Source organism: Haematobia irritans, chromosome 5, assembly GCF_050003625.1.
Source record: "Haematobia irritans isolate KBUSLIRL chromosome 5, ASM5000362v1, whole genome shotgun sequence".
In the NCBI taxonomy this organism is placed as follows: Eukaryota; Metazoa; Arthropoda; class Insecta; order Diptera; family Muscidae; genus Haematobia; species Haematobia irritans.
The window spans coordinates 152,962,092-152,985,788 of record NC_134401.1 but is presented as its reverse complement, the minus strand read 5'-3'; the positions used below and the strand labels follow the sequence as shown (position 1 = coordinate 152,985,788).

Below are 23,697 nucleotides of genomic sequence, written 5' to 3'. Positions count from 1 at the left end.
ATAAGGGGTTTTACACAGTGGTGTGCAATTTATAGGCTTTTAATATAAAATTTCGAACAAAATGTTAGTAAAAAAAAATCCCCCCTCCAATGAAACTCTTCGCTTAGTTCAAAGACAGATTTATTTGTCCCAAATGCTTTTGTTTTCTCAATGAATTCTTTTTAACAAAATATAAATACATACAAAAATATTTCGTATTTTTTTTTATTTGTCGTTATTTCATTCATTAGTAGGGAACGTATTCCCTTCAGTTTAAAAAAAAAATGGGTCTTGTGGACTTAAATGTAATGAAAAGTTAAAAATTTTATATCTCTAACATACTCCTAAAACTAGAATGTTTTCTCTAACAACTACAATCAAGTAGTGATTGCTTAAAATTAGGGTTTAGCCTGAGTCTATTACCAGCGACCACGACCGCCTCCTCCACCACGTCCACCGCCACCACCTCCACGGCCAAATCCACCGCCACCACCTCCTCGACCAAAACCGCCACCACCACCACGTCCGCCGCCGCCTCCTCCACGACCAAAGCCACCACCGCGGCCGCCGCCACCACCACCACGACCGCCAAATCCTCCACGGCCACCACCACCTCCTCTACCTCCTCCAACACCACCGGCAGGGCCCTTCTTTTTAGCTCCTTTAGGTTGAGGTGGTTTGGGTAGAAATCTTGCAATTGGTAACAACTTTGAGGGATCAATGAAAAGTTTCTGTTGTGGTTTAAAACTGCTGGCATTCATATTCTCCGAGAGTTTCACTGACACCGAGTAGTCTTTGACTGTACCAAAAATTTCATCAATTTTGCCAATTTGTTCTTTGTTCTCCAGAAAGATTGGCGCATTGAAGTAAGGAATATCATCAATTTCCACTTTACACACCAAATCGTCCTCACATTTGTAGGCAAAATGGCCAAGAGGTATAACACGATCTGGGGGTCCTTGATTGAAGTTATTGCGATCGCGACCACCAAAACCGCCACGACCTCCTCCACCGCCACGTCCACCACCACCTCCACGACCAAAACCACCGCCGCCTCCTCTACCACCACCTCCGCCACCACGACCAAATCCACCTCCACCTCCACGACCACGTCCTCCTCCACCGCCACCGAAGCCCATTTTATTTACGTGATTGTTAAAATTTGAACTGTTTTACTCCAGAAATACACACTATTAGTGGACTTTCGCCTACAGTTGGGGTTTTCTTTGATAATTTCTTCCAAAAAATGCACGTTGTTTACAAGAACTAAGAAATGTCAAGAAAAGACCACGAGGCACGAGTTTATAACACTTACGGCTTATATTTGACAGTACTTTCGAACAGTTTGCTACAAGTGTTGCAGGGTTGTATTTTTTACTAATAAACAAAAGGTAGAGGCATTTTATTAACAGATTATAGCAAGGCAGATTTACTAAGGTAGTTTTAGTATTGCAAAAACAAAAATATCAGACGCCATATTGAAACTTTTATTTCCAGTCAAATTGATTTAAATTTCCCACTTATCGAACAATGTGTTCAACAAGTGGGAACAAGAAACTGCGCATCAATTGAGTTAATTTGTCTACTTTATATTGAATTTTTTTAATAAAGTAACCACGAAAATTTCAAAGCGAAAAGCGAATATAGTATTTATGCTATCTTCCCACCGACTTGTTTTGCTCATTCGTTTATCCAAACCATTTCACCGTTCACACTGGGTTGAGATGTTTTAGTTTGACAGTTACCATGGAAACTAGAAATTCACATTTAAGGTGGGTATTAAGTTCAAGTTTAGCCGCTAAAAACGTCATTTTTTCACGATTACTTTTCTTTAATAATCCATTTTAAGGAATACAAACTTTGTGAACATTTGCTTTGGGCTTTTCCCCATCAAGTTATAATAAAATTTGCAACAAATATGTATAATTTCATGCATTTTTCTTACTGATTTAGTTTTCACTTTAGCTATTTTAGCGGCTAAACTCGAACTTAATACTCACCTTTACTCGAAATTCACATATATGCAACCTATGTCCAAATAATTACCGCGAGCGCAAAGGGAAAAAATTGTATGTGATTTTCACATGTCCATCTTCTTAAAAGCCTTTGTTTATTCTATTTTTTTTTTTTCTATGAAACTTATTTCAATATTTTGACACATATTTTGAATAGGGTATGTTATTCGGGGTATATTCCAAATTAGATGGCTTCACATTCTAAAATTGACGTGTTTTGGAGGAAAACTTGTGTTTTGAACTTGTTTTTTAGTATGGCGAAAACGACTCGTTTTGAAGTGCTTATAAAGGGAAAACAGTTCAAACCCCAAAACATGTTTGGTGAGAACACCGTATTAGACTGCCAACATTTTTTGAAATTGACGGCGCTTCTGGGAATCACCACCACGTTGACAACAATCGTATCCGACATCCAAACTCGTCGGAAAAGCGCCGACACTGTTGAGAAATTGTACCACGCCAAGTTACTAAAAAAAGTATCGCATGACTTCAATTATTAGGTGCCTTTTTTAAAAAATTTAGAACGACGCCAATAAGAGCCCCTTCAAACACTCAGAAAAAGTGCAGTTTAACCCTTATATTATGTTTGGGGTCATCTGATGATGATATGGTATTTTTCATCAGCGCATTTCTTAATGTTGGAATATAATTAAAAGTTCTTACTACTCAGCAAGAATTCACTACATGTCAACAAATTATGCGTTGAGTAGTAAGAACTTTTATTTATATTCCAACAGTAAGAAATGCGCGGATGAAAAATGCGACGTGGGTCATCAAATGACCCCAACATAATATAAGGGTTAAGATATTTGTAAAAGAATCATTGTGGTCAAGTAAAACACGAATGTTTAGATGTTTATTAATTTGATTATACATTTATAAATTCTTATAAATATAACATTTATACCACTATCACAACACATTTAACATAATTTTTTCATTAAGGCCGGTATGCACCTCTAGCGAAAAATTTCATTCCCATAAGAAATGCATTGCTATTTATGCTAACGAAATTTTCGGTAGCGTTCAATTTCGTAAGCTGGTACGCACCTCAAATGAAAATAACAGGGTTGTCAATAGCATATTTTGGCAGCAAAAATGTAATTTATTACAATCATTGTGTGCGTAAAAGTTTTAAAAGGTCTGTAAATAATAAACAATTTATTTGAGGAATATTTGGAACATATATTAACAATTTTTAAAAGCGATTAGCTGGTTTAAAATTTGTGTACACAGCCCTGTTTTTTTTGTTGTAGACTTAAATAAATTTTTGCTACCGAAAATTTCGCTAGAGGTGCATACCGGCCTTTAATAATAAAATGATGTTGATTTACAAGTGGCAAGTTACATGTTACAGCGTCTATATCCAGTGTTTTTATTGTCGATGGAGGCAGCGTGTCTGTAAAATATCTGAAAAACAATCACTTTATTTCATTTGGAAAGTCAAAAATTGTTCACCATTATACCTTTTACAATTTTATGCGCTTTACAGACTATCAGTTATTCCGGACGGAATGTCGGTGTTTGTAAAGAATCTTACAGTGTGTCGGATCGGTACGACATGTCGGCGATGACGAAATAATCGGTAAATGTGTTATCGATCCCATAAACATGCAGCAGTATCGATTATGCCTTCGGACCTAACTTATAATGTGCACAATATATGGGATATGTTCGACACGAGTACTGTCGTCCGGAATAACTGATAGTCTGTAAAGCGCATTAAGCGAAATAACTATGTTTTCAGCACTTCATTATCGATTTTATTTAAAGAAATTTTGAGAAGCTAGTGGCGCTTGGTGTTTCACAAAATATAAAATGGCTCTTGTAACAATAGTAATGGCAAAATACTTTCATGTACATTTCATACTTTTTCATACGCTTTCCCCATCACAGTTGGAGATTGTTGCAGTGTCACTTACGAGTCTGTGGTAGCGATGAGGATGAAATGCAACTTTGAAATGCTGGCAGGGATTGTTTGGGTAATAGAATATTTATTTATACATTCCGGGCCTAACCTTCCACTTTGTTTTATTTATTTATTTATGAAAATTCCTTATGCACGTTTTCTACATATTATAATTTTACCCGCAATTTTTCTAATTGGAATATTTTTCTATAAATAAAGCAAAATTGAACGATAAATCCTATTTGGTATAACATTCCAACACATGATAGACATCTCTGCAATGTCACTCTGAATTCGCTGCTAACCAACAGTTGTTGGGCGACGTTTCATTTTAGTTGTTGTTGTAGTGCTGCCGTTGTTTGACTACAGTGCCGAAGGTTCGTTTCGTGGCTGTTTTCTATTGCTGTTCTCTCTTGGATTATTGTGCCTTGCTACAAATAAATAAACTAAATCAATCAATCAAACGAGTATCCACTACTCACCCAATAACATTATTGTGTTATTATTCAAAAATATTAATAACTGCTGCAAAAAACCAATAAAATTAACTTGTCTCAAAATTCCTATCGATTCCAATGCAAATTTTTTTTTGCTTAAATTATTATGATTTCTTACATTCGTCGTTTCATTTTTGTGTGAGTGTGTGCAGTCAGATAGAAAATACCTTTCTATTAGTAAGCAACTAAACAGCAGCTAAAAACGACGTAATTGTTGTTTTATTTGTATTGCTTTGCATTCGAATTTAAGAAAAAAATCGCAAAAATCACCATCAGTGCTACCTTATGAATAATTTAAAAAATAAGCCAAGTGAAATTGTTATTGGAATGACAAAGTTAAAAAATTTCTGCTAACGATGATCATCATCTTAAATTTGTGAAAGTGTGAGTGCGAGTGTTTCTGCAAATCCCCCTCACGAGGATCTGTATCGTGTTTTTATTTCACCAATTTAAATCTCAAAAAAAAATAGAACAAGCAGAAATATATAAATATATTTTGATAAAAAAAATCACCTTAAGTGCTCTTATATTACATAAAATAAAAACGACAAAAAGAAATATCAGAAAAAGTTCCAAGTCTACTGCTATTCATTCTTTTCGGTTCTTCAATCGGGCCACAGAGCGCGCTCTCACCATCAACGACGAATGAAAAACAAGGTAACGAACAAACTTTAATATGTGAGTTAGTATGTAGGTTTTAGGGATGTCCGTTGAGATTTATATCGACAAAATTTTGGGGATAGGTAAAATGGCACAATAAAATGATAGAATAAAAGAGACTTGTTTAATTCAATTCATCTTAGTTTTATTTTTAATTCTATTTCTATCCAAAACTTCCTGTCGGCACAAATCTCGCTAGTGTTGCCAATTTGAATTTTCGTTTCCCATTAGCTATTTTTTCCAATAAGATTAAATAAAAAGCAATAAAGTAACAAAATTATTGCACAGAAAACGCGTGTTACCAATTGAGAATTTTATGCATAAAAATATAGAATTGAACTTATTTTCCATCTTCATATTTAACCAGCTGATAGTTGCGCATTTTTATACATATTGTGGATAAAGGGTTAATTTTCATATATGCAATAGTCTTGGTGTAAAATTTACTTCTGAATAAATTAAAATTAAACGCTTTATTCCACAAATATAAATTATCTTTTCCGAAATATTTTTCCCTAGGCATAGTTTTGAATATCCACAATGCCCCATTGCAAATCTCTAATTAGCACTCAGCTAGACTAGTCGACTGAGTAAGCAGTCAACGTATTAAATGAGTAAAACACTTAGTTGCCGCTTTCAATTTTCTCCATCTCAGTGAATGTTTTTTTTTGCCACTTTAATTATCTTAACCTATTTTATTTGCGATAATTTTATCTTCTTATCTATTTCCTACTTTTTTGCATATTGTTATTATAATTTTTTTTGTTCGTAGCAAAATGAACTCACCGCAATAGTATTCTTTATCACATGTTTGTTTGCCCCACCATTCTAGTTCTTGCATTCTTGGCCCCTCTGGGTTCGTACGTTGCGATTGTCGTGTCAGGTTTTTCATGTTTATAATGAGCGGCGACAGTGTTTGTCTTCTTCTTCTTCTTCTTCATATTTGTTGTTAACCGAATATGATTACTAGCTGCTGCCTGGCACACAGTCGATTTTATTGGCGGTCTCCAACACACAAAACCCCCTCTCACACATGATATGTATTGTATTTGTTGTGTTATTGGAGCACACCTTAGTTTTTGTGGCAATTCTTTTTACCATGCATTTTATGTTTAGCTCTCTATTATATGGGTTTGGATAAGTGTATTGCTATTGGGGCAGAGTTCGTTTGTTTTGTGTGAGTGTGTGTGTGTGTTTGTTGTGCATGACATGCTTTTTGTTGTTGCCGTTGAATTTCTTTTTGTAAAAGTTTGTTTACATTTTCTCTCTCTCGAGTTTCTTTAGAATCTTAGAATATGCGTTGATATGATCAACTCATCAAATTTTTGACAGTTTCCCAAAGACAAAAATAGAAAACGGGAGAATGAGGCTTTACTATATAGATTTCCTGTATAATGGTGGGTCCTATGTTGAGCGTTTCCCCAAAAACAACAAATTAAAAGGGAAAAATAAATGCTTTATATATGGCGATAAATACAAAGTATTTTATCGAATTTTGTCAAATTAAGGCGTGTATCATTTAATCTTTCCAAATTAATTCATTCAAAAAATTAACCATGAAAACAATGATTTTCGTATTGTCGTTAAATTTTATAGAATGTTTCTATGATTTTGGGTGGGTACTAAGTTCGACTTTTTCCGTTTAAATCAAAAATAAATCTGGAGAACAGAATAATAGTATATTTTTTATTGCAAAATTTATTATATCACGAAGAGGAATGATTCAAAAAATAAAAAAAAAATCAAAAAAGTTTATATTCTTTTAAATTAATTATTAGTTTCCGTGAAAGAAGGGAAATAATTCTTTTCGTTATATTTATAAACATTCTTCATTAACTATTATATTTCTCCTAAAAATTCAATAAAAACACGAACGATTTTCATAAATAAAATCTTGTACTTTCAATGTAAAGTTTCTTTGATTGTAAAATAATTACGCATTTCGTTCTTTTTACGAAGATAATTATTTGGGTGTAACGCTCTTATGAGTGCAATAAAACAAGAATACTATAGTTACCTCAACATTTTTCATTTTACTTTTAAAATCTAAAATTATGATTGTATCAGGCCTGAATAAAAGTTATATAATTATGTACATATGTATTTTTCAATTGTTTGTCTTACCCAATTAAAAAGAATTGTTTCCAATTATAAAAGTAAATTTTGCTATAGCACACTATTGTTTACAATATTTATTGTTTAGATTCTATCAAAATTTCTCTGTTGTGTGTCATCACTGTCGATCATAAGTGGATGAGTAATATTTTCTTGTACAAAGTCGTCATATCTGTGGAGGTCGTTATTCTTTTGGCATATGAAAAGAACATGGATTTAATTTAAAAGAAAATGATACAATATACAACAGTTTTTGTGTGAAATTTTGAATATAGCGGCATTTGCATTTGTTTTAGAAATACTTTTAACAATTATAGATTGTCATAAAACAAAATTGATATTAGAGGCCATATTTGCATTCCTTCTGAATTTTAAAATTACCATGGATTACAGCAATATTGGAATTAGAGCCGCCTTACAATATTTCCTATTATTTCTAGTTAGAGGTCATTCAGCTCCATCTATATCTCAAACATAAAACTAAATCAATCACAACATCATTGGGTAAAATTTGTATTTTTATATACACAGATATTTACCATGAATATCCAATGAGAAATACCCCAGAATTTCTCTAATATCATTGTAAGGTGGACAAATGTCGATTAGGTAAATATCATAGATAGAGAGAGAGAGAGAGAGAGAGCGAGAGAAAAGTAGGGTTGGAATAAAAAATATTAGTTTTTTTGGATAATGGTAAGAGTACTAATTGGCTCTCTCTGATGAGATTAAAAAAATTTCCTTAAAAAAAAACTTCAAACATAATCCAAGCTTCGACATAGAGAGAGTTATTCTGAACAACTAAACGATATGGATGCACAGGTTGGATAAATTAGTTTATGGATTATTTATCATTCTGTATTTTTCCTATATTTATACAAAGTAATAATAGGATCTCGGCGATCGGATGAAAATCAAATTTCCTTTATAGAAACTTCAAGCTTACTTCAAACTTTAATTTAGAGACAGGTAGAGAGAGAGAGACAGAGAGTTATGTTGGACAACTAAACAATACGGATTCAAAAGTAGGCGAATTTAGTTTATAGATTGGTAACCATTTTGTATTTTCTTATAGTATTTCTGCAAATCAATTGACCACATTTTTTTCACAACTCTTGGATTTCGCACACTATTACACCGGGCTCCATGAGTTACTAATATCGGCCTTCAAATCTATGGCGGCAAAATTCACACGCAAAACTTCAAAACAAACGAAAAATCCATAAACTAAGAAAAAAAAGAATATCTCGACCAAAAGAGAATATCACATATAAAATACTTTTTTATCTTTGCCCATTTTGCTTGATTTTCTTTGGCACTCAACTATTTTGCCTTGTAATCGAAGAACTCGCTCACGTTTTAATTTATTCAATAGACACGCGGGCATTTGGTGGTGGAGGACGCCACTCACTGGTTTTATATTTTCTTGCAAATTTTTTAACATTTGTTGTTTTCTTTTTTGTTTTTCTTTGATTGCTTGTGCAAGTGGTTTTGAGGTGTGTTGTGTTATGGCAAAATGTGCAAAACTATGAATGAAACTTTTGAAAACTTTCACATATTTTTGAATAAAAAAAAAATCTAGCGTACTGGCAAACTTTATACCACAGGAAGAGCCTCTGGTGGTCAATGGGTGAGAGGGCTATACTCGTAGATATGACTAAATAGTTCAGTATTTGACATAGTCGTGTCTATGTTGGGCTATAAATAGCACCTATTTGAAGGTGCTTTTCACAAAAGTCGCAGGTGTTTGGAATTAGCTCCCACTTATATTTGTTACGTTTGATTTGTTTTTACGCATGCAAGCATATGTTAGTCGCTGATGTCAGAAATGTACAAGGATGATGAGTCGAAAATGTCGATAGTACACAAGGAAAAATCCGTTGTTTTTTTAATGAATTGTTATGACTGATATTTTGGTCATTCAAGAGATTATCTTAAGAGGTTGAGCCTACTGGTAAATGAGCCTCTTATTCTTGTTTTTATATTTTGCTTCTTTCTTTGAAATTTTAGTAGCAACTTTAAAATAAAACAAAATGAAACAAAACTCTTATTTAAATACCTAAGCAGATTTTTTCCTAATATTTAGCCATCATTTTTTGCGGTTACTTTTAAAAAGAATTACCGTTATTTGCCGAAATCTGTGACACATTCTTTAAGAGGCGAAAAAATGAGAGCGGGAGAAATTCATTAATTTTGTACAAAGGCGAAGAGAGAGAGAGAGAGAGAGAGAATGAGCCATAGCAATAACTAACAGCTGATTATTTTTGCGCCGAATCATAAACAAACTCTTGTTCTATCCACAACTGGCTTTTTACAGCTTTGATGATAAACAAGTAAAGGAATGTTTTGGTTTTTAGTTTTGCATTCAGTCCTATTTCAACTTCCGCTTCCTTAACAAGGATAATAAAAGCAAGCGAACGAGAGATACACCGGGCCACACGTTAATGGAATTTAATCACGTTTCTTCAATTTCGTGCAACGGTTATTTTATGTTTGAAATTCTGTTTACTCAAGGTAAACCGTGAGTTTTGTGTTTGTGTGGGAAAGAAAAAGTGCAATGTCTTTAAAATATTATCAAGTAAAATAACAGAAAATTTTGTTAAAACACACGCACACAAACTCACACACACACTAAAAAATGTCATTCCATTAACTCTTGGTTTTTCATTACGGTAAAAGTAACGTGAATTATTAACGATAAACAAACCGCATGAAGATAACTCCAAAGAAAGCTAGAAACGTGCCTAGAAATCATAGAAGAATACCTTGACTGTTGTTAGTTTATCTTTGCAACGGAGTTCAAAATATAAATTGTCTGTCCGCACGCATATGTATGTATATAAAACGGGAATACATAATTAAAGACCCATAGTTGACAAACGTCCTGATCACAGCAACTGGCCCCCAAACAAAGAATTAAGCGGACGTAGAGCTTCTACATCACAAAGTGGCCATATATGCATGAGTAATGCTTCGAACACATGACATCTTTACAAGTGTTGCATGCATGCTTGTCTTGTGAAATGAATTCGACTAGTATATAAACATCGGAGGAAATTGAGGGATCTACAATCTTAATCTTTGAAAATGAAGACCCCATATTGTAGTCCTATTTATTTTAGAATAGGAAATGAATCAACCCAAGTACCGGTATAAGTCCCTATTCTGGTTTGAAAAGTACTGAACGCGACCGGTCACATTAACATTGGTTTGCTATTGAATGGATAAATTTACATTTTTAGACATGATTTGGTCTCATTTATTTAATCGGCATCAGAAGCACAGATTTTGTGATCACTTTTGGACTAGATAGGGTATTTAGTGAAAAAAATGTGCCTTCTCCCAAAGCCCATTCTTTCTCTGGGAGAAGACACATTTTTTCACTATTTCTTCTTGGATGGGGACGAACATTTTGAGTTGGGGATTTGGTGGGGAATTTCCATAAATTTGGGGATTTTGGGGGATTTTTTCGAAATCCGTTCAGTATAATAAATCAGATTGCACTAATGATTTTCAAGAAATTTTGTTTATTTCTACATTATTAAACAAGTAAGGGAAGTTTAAAGTCGGGCGGGGCCGACTATATTATACCCTGCACCACTTTGTAGATCTAAATTTTCGATACCATATCACATCCGTCAAATGTGTTGGGTGCTGTATATAAAGGTTTGTCCCAAATACATACATTTAAATATCACTTGATTTGGACGGAATTTGATAGACTTTTAGAAAATCTATAGACTCAAAATTTAAGTTGGCTAATGCACTAGGTTGGAACACAATTTTAGTAAAAAAAATATGGGAAACATTTAAATCTGAAGCAATTTTAAGGAAACTTCGCAAAAGTTTATTTATGATTTATCGCTCGATACATATGTATTAGAAGTTTAGGAAAATTAGAGTCATTTTTACAACTTTTCGACTAAGCAGTGGCGATTTAACAAGGCAAATGTTGGTATTTTGACCATTTTTGTCGAAATCAGAAAAACATATATATGGGAGCTATATCTAAATCTGAACCGATGTCAACCAAATTTGGCACGCATAGCTACAATGCTAATTCTACTCCCTGTGCAAAATTTCAACTAAATTGAGTTAAAAATTGGCCTCTGTGGTCATATGAGTGTAAATCGGGCGAAAGCTATATATGGGAGATATATCCAAATCTGAACCGATTTCAACCAAATTTAGCACACATAATTACAATTCTAATTCTACTCCCTATGCAAAATTTCAACTAAATCGGAGCAAAAAATTGGCCTCTGTGGGCAAATGAGTGTAAATCAGGCGAAAGCTGAACCGATTTGGCTGATATTTTGCAAGTTTTTCGAGACTCATAAAATATTCGGATGTACGGAATTTGAGGAAGATCGGTTGATATACACGCCAATTATGACCAGATCGGTGAAAAATATATATGACAGCTATATCTAAATCTGAACCGAAAATCAATAGGGATCGTCTTTGAGCCGAAACAGGACCCTATACCAAATTTTAGGACAATCGGACTAAAACTGCGAGCTGTACTTTGCACATAAAAATACATCAACAGACAGACGGACATCGCTAAATCGACTCAGAATTTAATTCTAAGCCGATCCGTATACTAAAAGGTTGGTCTATGATTACTCCTTCTTTGCGTTACATACAAATGCACAAACTTATTATACCCTGTACACAGTAGTGGTGAAGGGTATAACAAGTTACAAAAGCGTGCAAATGAAGCATTTGGACTAGAAACGGACACAGAATTTTATTTTGGGAGCCCAAGTGCTAATTTATAATTTTACTCGGCTAGTTTAAGACAATTTGCGAAGCCATTTCGTGAAGACTCGGGCCTAAATGTTGCCCTCTCATGAGAATTGATCACTGATTTGGACTATATATTCCATAAATATATAAATGATGAAGATGGTTCACCTCCTACCCCCAATTTTATTACTTAAGTATTCAGAAATAAATTTTCGTCCATAAATACATGGTGACCGAACTCCCAGGAGTTGGCTTTCGAAATTTTGATTTTATTGCAGCTCGTTAGCTGGTATAAGAATAAATTTTATATTTTTTTCAATTTTTAAATTGTTACTGATTTTCTATCACAGAGCCTACACAGAAACAAATTTCACGAACATTTTTCCAATTAAAATGTTAATTATAAAATAAAATAAAATTTTAATATTCAATTAAAAATTTAATTGATTCAACAATTTTTTTAATTGAAATAAAAATCAATCACAAACATTAATAGTTTCAATTAATTGTTTAATTCTAACAATTAATTTTTTAATTGACTTTCAATTAATTTTTTAATTGATACTATCATTTCTGTCATTGAAGACATTTCAATTAAAAAATTAATTTGACCAATTAATTTCGTGATTGAATTGATTAAAATGGGTCCCAATTTGGGGAGAAGCGCCAGAAAAATACTGACAACACTGTCACCCAAATATGCTTCAAGACTTATCATTACGGTCTTGATACATATTTGGGTGAGATATGACATGGTAACATAGAAAATATTGTTTTTTTTTTTTGTCGCAAAACATAACGTACTTGCCGAAATTAGATTGGATTGTCTCCATACGCGTTAACAGTCGCCTTAGCACGCTGCACCCCGGACGGAGGTGCAAAGAAAAAATGCAAAAGAAAAGCGAAGGGCGTTTATGAAATCGTGGACGGCCGCGGACGAAACCATCAATATTCCGTTTTGATTTTTCGTGAAAAACTTTTCTTTTTAAAAGAGTTTTTATTTCTTTCTTTTTAAAAGTGTTTTTTATTTCAACCACATTGTTTGTTGAATATTGATAAACTGACGACGATATTTTTATCAAATTTTGGGTTTCTTTTATCGATATTAACCATACAAATCTACTGCGACATAATTGTTGAATAGTGGATTTCTTAATCGATTTTGTAAGTGATAAAATGTCTATGATATTTTTGTTAAATAGTGGAGTTTTCCATCAGTTCAAATTAGAAAATATTTTCGATAAAACATCTACCACTCTGGACGTTGAACATGCAGAGAAGACACATGATTGTCACGATCATATTCAAAGAGCAAAATAATATGATGGGAGCTATTTTTGCGGCGACCATGTAAAATTTTCAACTTCAACCATGTTGGCTCAGTGAACAATGAAAAAATTTTAGAGCGATGAATAAAAACTTTTTATTTTAATTAAAATTACTTTGTTTCTAAGAAATTTGTACTTAATATTGTGTAAATCGAGTGTCCAAAATGTTAGTTTTCAAAGATTTTTCTCCGTGTATTCATACTGTAATAGTTTTTTTTTATAGATTTTGATATTAAATCCCATAACTATTACGGATAAATGTATGTGAAGAAAAATTTATAGAGTTCGTTTACCAGGTTACTCAGCCAAACTGTACTATTTTGGAATGGTTTTAAGATTAATTTACGTCTAATTTGAAAATGTATTTCATTATTCATAATTCTATAGAAGGCATCATTCCCTTCTTTTATTTTTTCCAAAAAAAAATGTTATTTGTGTCATATTTTTTAATGTCAGTGTACCAATTGCTATTATTCCTGGTGCCACCTTTTATTATGAATAACACTTTTTATCCTTAAGCGGAAGTCTTTCTTAAGTTAATGGTAATCTTCCCTGTGCAATTCTTTTTGCCACCCTTTACTATGACACTTTTTGTACAACTTTTTATATATTCTCAACTGAATGTTTTTCTTAGAATATTGATCATTTTCCCTGGTGCCACTTTTTATCATGAATGATACTTTTTATGCTACTTTTTAGAAAACCTCAAATGAAAGTCTTCCTTAAGATAATGGTAATTTTCCCTGATGCCATGTTTTGTGCCAACATTTACTATGACACTATTTGTGCCACTTTTTTAAAATTCTCTAACGAAAATCTTTCTAGCATAATGAGTAATGACAATAAAATATACGCGCTCTTTCTCTTTGTAATTTCATATTTTTGTTTCCAAGAAAATTTTTTTGATCGTAATTTTTTTTAAATTACTATTAAATTTTTTACATATTTAAATATTTTTTTATTTCATCTAAATCATAACATATATATTTTAATTTGGTTTTAATATACATATTTTTTATCTTTTTTCAGCTAACAACCAATCATCAAAACAACTGCCTTAAATAAAAATTCTCCACCTCTTAATCTAGAAATAAGTTATAATCGAAAAAATATTGAGCTTCCCAAAATTGTCTTAATAAACCACGACGAATAACCCAAAACAAAAAAAACAAAATCAAATACAAAATAATAACATTAGAGACAAAAAATAGACCGAAAATCCTCATAATTTTTATGGGGATTGTGCTAAAATCGAACTAATATTACTATTCATCTATAAATAAATCATTTGGTTTAGTAAGGAACGAAAGCAATAACAAACAAGGTTTCTTCACACCCCTTTCTTTACTATAACTCACAATAAGACGTGTAGACCTATACACACAGACACTATCTCAAGGCCAAAACTAAATATTAACCATGGAGTCCATGGAGTATGAAATGGCACGCAATATGACGTTGCTATTCTTTTTGGAACGTCTACTTGATAAGGGAGAACCACGCACTGTTCACGATTTATCATGTCAATTTGGTAACAAGGAATTCACCAAGGAAATGCGTCAAATTGCCGGTGGATCACAATCGGGTAAGTTCAATACAAATTATTAAATACTTTATACTATCAGCGCGATATTACAAAAACATTCATAGAAAAATTCATTAAAAATTGGGCCAACGATTTTTTTTCATTGAGACAATGAAAATGTTCATTAAGAATATGAAATGTTTCATTATTGACTTCATTACAACAATTAAAAAATTTACTTTATTTATGAAATTGTTGGTTGAATTTTAATAATAAATTTCCTTAATATTATGAATCTTTTTCCATTAGTGCGACAGTTACAATAGATCAATAGAAAACAATGAACATTTTCATTAATAGTATGAAATGTTTTGTTATTTAATAGTATTAATTAAATTCTCGAAGTTACATTCAAAAAAGTAAATGCAATAGAAAGGAAAATATAGATTGCGGATTTCACTTTTTGTTGAGTCTAGGTGTCATGGAAAAAAATATCGAAAGTGTTGAGAAGCCTGCACAGAATCTATGAAGATGTGAAAATCCAAAAATTACCAGTCCTCTCAACACCTTAAAAAAATTTTTATTTTACCATTTATCCTACACCAAGAAATATCTGCTTTGGGGGGTCAATAAATTAACTCAAAAATAAATTTGATGAAAATTGGGGAAAATCAAAAACTTCAGTTTTTTTGACACTTTGAACTAAAATTTTATTTTTTTTTTTTCTAAAATCAAAGTGTAGAAGAAATTCATAAAAAATTGAATTTGAATTTTTTTATAGCAACATCATTCTGGCATATAAGGAACATGCCATTGATATCATCATCGTATTGTTTCATATTTGGTATATTGGGGTGAACGATCTGTTGATCGACAGATCTATGATATGAAGATCATATGAAAAATTACGTTTTTCTTGTAACGGAAATTCCTTTCATAGTCTTTAGCACAACACCAGCAATCACTAACACATTTTCCCTCAAATTTTAGCTCAATTTCACGAAATCCATGAAATTCAATATACCATAGAAATGCACAATCATTAACGCTCTTAGACGATGTATGGCGAGACAGACAGAGAGATTTATATGGAAATTCATATAAAAATAATACACTAAAACATTAGGGTGGATATAGGAATAAAATAGAGATTTTAGTGTAAGACCAAAACATATTTGGAGAATATACATGGGTTGCCTTTTATTTGGTGGAATTGGGTAACCCTAGCGTTGTAATCTGCCAACTGGCAAAATTTTCTATAGAAATAAAATTTTGACAAATTTTTCTATAGAAATAAAATTTTGACAAAATTTTCTATAGAAATAAGATTTTGACAAAATTTTCTATAGAAATAAAATTTTGACAAAATTTTCTATAGAAATAAAATTTTGACAAAATTTTCTATAGAAATAAAATTTTGAAAAAATATTCTATAGAAATAAAATTTTGACAAAATTGTCTATAGAAATAAAATTTTGACAAAATTTTCTATAGAAATAACATTTTGACAAAATTGTCTATAGAAATAAAATTTTGACAAAATTGTCTATAGAAGTCAAATTTTGTTAAATTTTCTGTAGAAATAAAATTTTGATAAAATTTTCTATAGAAATAAAATTTTGATAAAATGTTCTATAGACAATAAAATTCTGACAAAATTTTCGATAGAAATAAAATTTTGACAAAATTTTGTATAGAAATAAAATGACAAAATTTTCTATAGAAATAAAATTTTGATAAAATTTTCTATAGAAATAAAATTTTGAGAAAATTTCAATAGAAATAAAATTTTGACAAAATTTTCTATAGTAATAAAATTTTGAAAAAATTTTCTATAGAAATAAAATTTTGAAAAAAATTTCAATAGCAATAAAATTTTGACAAAATTTTCTATAGAAATAAAATTTTGGCAAAATTTTCTATAGAAATAAAATTTGACAAAATTTTCTATAGAAATAAAATTTTGAGAAAATTTTCTATAGAAATAAAATTTTGATAAAATTTTCTATAGCAATAAAATTTTGACAAAATTTTCTATAGAAATAAAATTTTGACAAAATTTTCTGTAGTAATAAAATTTTGAGAAAATTTTCTGTAGTAATAAAATTTTGACAAAATTTTCTATAGAAATAAAATTTTGAGAAAATTTTCTATAGAAATAAAATTTTGACAAAATTTTCTGTGGAAATAAAATTTTGACAAAATTGTCTATAGCAATAAAATTTTGAGAAAATTTCAATAGAAATAAAATTATGACAAAATTTTTTATAGAAATAAAATTTTCTGTAGAAATAAAATGTTGACAAAATTGTCTATAGAAATAAAATTCTGACAAAATTTTCTATAGAAATAAAATTTTGATAAACTTTTCTATAGAAATAAAATTTTGGCAAAATTTTCTATAGAAATAAAATTTTGGCAAAATTTTCTATAGAAATAAAATTTTGATAAAATTTTCTATAGAAATAAAATTTTGATAAAATTTTCAATAGAAATAAAATTTTGACAAAATTTTCTATAGAAATAAAATGACAAAATTTTCTATAGAAATTTTGATAAAACTTTCTACAGAAATAAAATTTTGACAAAATTTTCTATAGAAATAAAATTTTGACAAAATTTTCTATAGAAATAAAATTTTGATAAAATTTTCTATAGAAATAAAATTTTGGCAAAATTTTCTATAGAAATAAAGTTTTGACAAAATTGTCTGTAGAAATAAAATTTTAACAAAATTGTCTACAGCAATAAAATTCTGACAAAATTTTCTATAGAAATAAAATTTTGACAAAATTTTCTTTATGAATAAAATTTTGACAAAATTTCACTTGAAAAAGCAAGTCAACACTTTTATTTTATCTTTGGTTTTAATTAATATTATTATATTTCGAACTACCCTAATATACATTTGTTTTTTCTACCTCAATGCATTCATATACCCTTCATTCACTCGGGTTGGGATGATGCCGTTTGAATTGCATAGAAATATTTGTCATTGTGCAGGTGTAACATGTCATTGCCTTTCTGTAGCTGTGGCTTATTTAAAACAAAAAAAAAAGTTCCGTCTCCAATGCCGCCCAGTGGATGCATATGCTGCCCCCCGCCATACATTCGCCCTTCCTCTTTACAAAACAAAAAAAATATAAACTTTTTATGTAACATTTCCCTAGACTTGTAAGATCTAGACTAGCATATAGAGGTCGATTGCCACCGAATGGCGACAATACACCATGGTACAATACCATGAACATTAGCATCACTTTGATGGTTTGTTTCCACATGCATAGCAAAGGGGGAATGACTGATGGACGGACGGTCTGATTTTTTTTATTGTTAAATGGCATCAACGAATGATGATGTTGTGTTTATTGTTTGTATGGTAATGTTTACAATTGATTTCTATCCCAAAATCCCAATGGCTAACAAAAACCACCAACTAAATGGTATCCCATTCATGCATCCATTCATTCATCCAGAGTTTTTTTTTGTTTTTGTATGCCATTAATTTCCTCCGTGTGTTTCAGTTTGGCTGGAGGATATGGTGGCGCGGAATCGTGCATTGTTTTTGTTAACCCAGCGTTGGTAAATATCAACCTACAACTCTCTCGAAATACACCACACACATACTCACACACATGTTGCATGCCGTATGAGACCTTTGGGCTATGTTTTTGTTGGTACATATTTCCTGTATTTACCACAAACTCTCAATAGCGTGTAGTTGTAATACTATTGTGAATGAATCCATATCTATGAATGTAATGCTCTCTTACAACAATCCGGAGCACTTAAAGTTCAAAATCTCTTTAAGGCATTGAGTATGACTTTTTAACTATTCTCTTGTATTCTAGTTCAATGCCCCATAAGATGAGGGGTATTCTAACATTGTCATTCGATTTGTGAGGCATCAAAATATTGGTCTCTGGGACATGGTCGAATTCTGAGTCGATCTAGCGTTGTCCGTCCGTCTGTTGAAATCACTCAAATTTTCGGAACGAAATAAGCAATCGGCTTGAAACTTGGCAAAAGTAGTTTCTATTGATATATGTCTAATGGTGTTGCTTTATAGAACCACTTTAAGGTATAGTCTCCATTTGAACTGATCCACAAATTTCATCTGATCCGCTTGAAATTTGTTATAGAAAATTTTGTCTAAATTTTATTTCTATAGAAAATTTTGTCAACATTTTATTTCTATAGAAAATTTTGTCAACATTTTATTTCTATAGAAAATTTTGACAAAATTTTATTTCTGTAGAAAATTTTGTCAGAATGTTATTTCTTTAGATAATTTTGTCAAAATTTTATTTCTATAGAAAATTTTGTCAAAATGTTATTTCTATAGAAGATTTTCCCAAAATTTTATTTCTATAGAAAATTTTCTCAAAATTTTATTTCTATAGAAACTGTTCTCAAAATTTTATTTCTATAGAAAATTTGGCAAAATTTTATTTTATAGAAAATTTTGTCAATATTTTATTTCTATAGAAAATTTTGTCAAAATGTTATTTCTATAGAAATAGTTGGCAAAATTTTATTTCTATAGAAAATTTTGTCAATATTTTATTTATATATAAAATTTTATTTCTATAGAAGATTTTATCAAAATTTTATTTCTATAGAAAATTTTCTCAAAATTTTATTTCTGTAGAAAATTTTGTTAATATTTTATTTCTATAGAAAATTTTGTCAAAATTTTATTCATATAGAAAATTTTATTTCTATAGAAATATTTGGCAAAATTTTATTTCTATAGAAAATTTTCTCAATATTTTATTTCTATAGAAAATTTTATTTCTATAGAAAATTTTGTTAATATTTTATTTCTATAGAAAATTTTGTAAAAATTTTATTCCTATAGAAAATTTTATTTCTATAGAAGATTTTTTCAAAATTTTATTTCTATAGAAGATTTTCTCAAAATTTTATATCTATAGAAAATTTTCTCAAAATTTTATTTCTATAGAAAAATTTTCTAAAAATTTTATTTCTATAGAAATATTTGGCAAAATTGTATTTCTATAGAAAATTTTCTCAACATTTTATTTCTATAGAAAATTTTGTCAAAATTTTATTCCTATAGAAAATTTTTCAAAATTTAATTCTATAGAAAATTTTGTCAAAATTGTATTCCTATAGAAAATTTTATTTCTATACAAAATTTTATTTCTATAGAAGATTTTCTCAAAATTTTATTTCTATAGAAAATTTTCTCAAAATTTTATTTCTGTAGAAAATTTTGTTAATATTTTATTTCTATAGAAAATTTTTTCAAAATTTTATTCATATAGAAAATTTTATTTCTATAGAAGATTTTGTCAAAATTTTATTTCTATACAAAATTTTATTTCTATAGAAGATTTTCTCAAAATTGTATTTCTATAGAAAATTTTCTCAAAATTTTATTTCTATAGAAAATTTTCTAAAAATTTTATTTCTATAGAAATATTTGTCAAAATTTTATTCCTATAGAAAATTTTTCAAAATTTAATTCTATAGAAAATTTTGTCAAAATTTTATTCCTATAGAAAATTTTTCAAAATTTAATTCTATAGAAAATTTTGTCAAAATTGTATTCATATAGAAAATTTTATTTCTATACAAAATTTTATTTCTATAGAAGATTTTCTCAAAATTTTGTTTCTATAGAAGATTTTATCAAAATTTTATTTCTATAGAAAATTTTCTCAAAATTTTATTTCTATAGAAAATTTTCTAAAAATTTTATTTCTATAGAAATATTTGGCAAAATTGTATTTCTATAGACGATTTTCTCAAAATTTTATTTCTATAGAAAATTTTCTCAAAATTTTATTTCTGTAGAAAATTTTCTAACAATTTTATTTCTATAGAAATATTTGGCAAAATTGTATTTCTATAGACATTTTTCTCAAAATTTTATTTCTATAGAAGATTTTGTCAAAATTTTATTTCTATAGAAATTTTTCTCAAAATTTTATTTCTATAGAAAACTTTCTCAAAATTTTATTTCTATAGAAAATTTTCTCAAAAATTTTTTTCTATAGGAAATTTTATCAAAATTTTATTTCTATAGGAAGTTTTCTCAAAATTTTATTTCTATAGAAAATTTTGTCAAAATTTTATTTCTATAGAAAATTTTATAAAAATTTTATTTTCATCGAAAATTTTGTCAAAATTTTATTTTATTATGAGGTGCCACAAAAATTTAAATTTCCCATTTTCCTATTGCACTTTGGGGTTTAATAATAAAAAGTACAGTACCTCCATTAACCTTTATGACCTTAACTGAGTGTAAAATTACCAGTAATATTTGCTGTCATTAAATCGAAAAAAAAGTTCCAATAATATGGTAGTTTGCCTTTTCCAATCACCTGAATAACAATTGTAATAAATATTTGTTGACAATTTCAGTTTCTAACAATTTTTGACCTTTTCGAACAATTACCCTAGAATATTTTTCTATTAAATTTCCCCTTAGAAAAAACGCATGTAAATATGAATAGAATTTAATGTGAATACCCTCTGTGCGTAGGGAAAGAGAAAATGTCAATACTTTTATCCTCTTTTAATGGAAGGACAAAGGATATATCCTTAAATAACATTACCCTGCAAAACTAATATGTTTTGATATGTTTATGATATCCATGATAATGCCTCTTGAGACTTGTCTTACTTTTCAGTTATCATTTCCCTTCCCCCATCCCTCTCCTACCATTAGTCCACATACATACATACGTATATGTCTCCAAAGGATAAGAAAAAAAAAAGTCTTAAGTCACCGCAAATGTGAAATATCCACACATCTTCAATTACCAAATAAATGTCTGGGTTTATTTCAGTCGTTATATGGGGATAAAGGGCATCGACTACCGAAGAGAAGGGCTTGTAGGAGATTTCCCCCCTTAACATCATAGTCTTATTTCACCATAGCCATTAGATATGAATGAAAAAGGAAACCAGAAAAAATAGACGATTACGTGACAGAAATAGTCAATTGAAATGAAATTAAAATATTCGATAACCAGTCCGAGTGTGGGGTTGGGGATGGTGTTTTTGCCAAGGTTCCATAGACTACAAAAAACAAATTGCCAAAACTTAATGTATTTCTTCGTCATTTGTTTCATGTACTTCGGTACTTATGCACATACTTATCAACAACTTTTGCATGTAATTTGGGACACAAACAAAACGAAAAGGGGTTACCTTTTTGCAGGAGAAGGTGGAGACATTGGGATGATAGGATACAGAAGTCGAAAATCGAATTAAAAAAAAAAAAACGAAGCACGGTTGCCACTCGAGCCATAGTAATTATACCAAAAATTGGAGGCAATTTTACCAAAAAATTACCAAACAAAAAAATTTATTTCACAAAATTTTATTTCTATAGAAAATTTTCTCAAAATTTTATTTCTATAGAAAATTTTCTCAAAATTTTATTTCTATAGAAAATATTTTCAAAATTTTATTTCTCTAAAAAATTATGTCAAAATTTTATTTCTATAGAAAATTTTGTCAAAATTTTATTTCTATAGAAAATTTTGTCAAAATTTTATTTCTATAGAAAATTTTGTCAAAATTTTATTTCTATAGAAAATTTTTAACAAAATTTTATTTTTATAGCAAATTTTGTCAATATTTTATTTCTATAGAAAATTTTCTCAAAATTTTATTTCTATAGAAAATATTTTCAAAATTTTATTTCTCTAAAAAATTATGTCAAAGTTTTATTTCTATAGAAAACATTGTCAAAATTTTATTTCTATAGAAAATTTTGTCAAAATTTTATTTCTATAGAAAATTTTGTCAAAATTTTATTTCTTTAGAAAATTTTGTCAAAATTATATTTCTATAGAAAATTTTGTCAAAATTTAATTTCTATAGAAAATTTTGTCAAAATTTTACTTCTTAAGAAAATATTTTCAAAATTTTATTTCTATATTTTTACTTATTATTGTTTTTTTTTAGAAATTGTGTAATTCCAAAATTGAGCACACTTTTTGTTTGCAAACAAACTTGCAATACATATTCAATGTATTTGCGTATTGTAATCAAAGTATGACTTCATCAAAATTACTCTATAAGGAATAGACTGATGCGATGACTTGACTATATAATGGGCGATCTTCGAAAAATTTACGGTCATATACTTGTGTAGCTACTAGGCCTTAGTAGTAGTAGAGTAATTACAAAAGCTTGCCAGATAACTTGACTATTTGTAATTACGATGTAATCCCTTCTCGAAAGTCTTTAAATACGAGTTTGTTACAAACTCATATACATGTAATAATTTGTTGAAATAGGGAATTACAAAGTAATATACTTCCTTCTTCTTGAAAGAGGAGATATCGTCCTTGTCATTGTTGTCGATGACAACATTCAATGCAAATTGTATTTTCATGTTTCCCCCAAAAGTACTTTTTCTAAATGAAAAACTTGAAGTGAAAACAATACGGATATTTTGGGGGCATTTAGCAACACGTACTCTTTAGCAAACCTTCTTTTTAGTTTCAAAACAAAGTTACTTGGGGATAACAAGATCAGAGAAGGGGATAAAATATGAGTGTTATAAAGACGTCATGCCTGTTGGCCTCCATTTCGTTTAGTTTGATTTTTTGTTTTGTTCTTTTGTGGAGGTCTATACCATAGTGGGAGCTCAAAAGGAAAAGCTAACATTTTCGACTATATTTGCTTCAGTGATTCGAAAAACGTCTGGCTATAATAGGAATGTCAAATCAGATATTGATTTTTTCCTAAAAAAAAATTAAAAAATCAATATCTCAATTCATTTTCACAAAATTTTCTATAGAATTAAAATTTTGATAACATTTTTTATAGAAATAAAATGTTGACAAAATTTTGTATAAAAATAAAATTTTGACAAAATTTTCTATAGAAATAAAATTTTGACAAAATTTTCTATAGAAATAAAATTTTG

At 29.6% G+C, this 23,697-nt stretch overlaps 2 protein-coding genes across 2 annotated transcripts in view; one reads left to right on the top strand and one right to left on the bottom strand.

Moving 5' to 3' along the window:
- Nucleotides 1–103: 103 nt before the first annotated feature.
- Nucleotides 104–1,289, bottom strand: Gar1 (Gar1 ribonucleoprotein). Its single transcript, XM_075313274.1, has one exon. It carries the CDS (start codon nt 1,116–1,118, stop codon nt 399–401), a length of 720 nt encoding a protein of 239 aa, XP_075169389.1. The 5' UTR covers nt 1,119–1,289; the 3' UTR covers nt 104–398.
- Nucleotides 1,290–4,242: 2,953 nt separating this feature from the next.
- Nucleotides 4,243–23,697, top strand: part of egl (Egl_like_exo domain-containing protein) — a 70,946-nt gene continuing 51,491 nt past the window's right edge. Inside the window, exons 1-2 of the mRNA XM_075313738.1 lie at nt 4,243–5,057; nt 14,285–14,840. Of these exons, the coding sequence (XP_075169853.1) occupies nt 14,675–14,840 (166 nt within the window). The 5' untranslated portion in view covers nt 4,243–5,057; nt 14,285–14,674. The remainder of the gene's footprint in view (nt 5,058–14,284; nt 14,841–23,697) is intronic.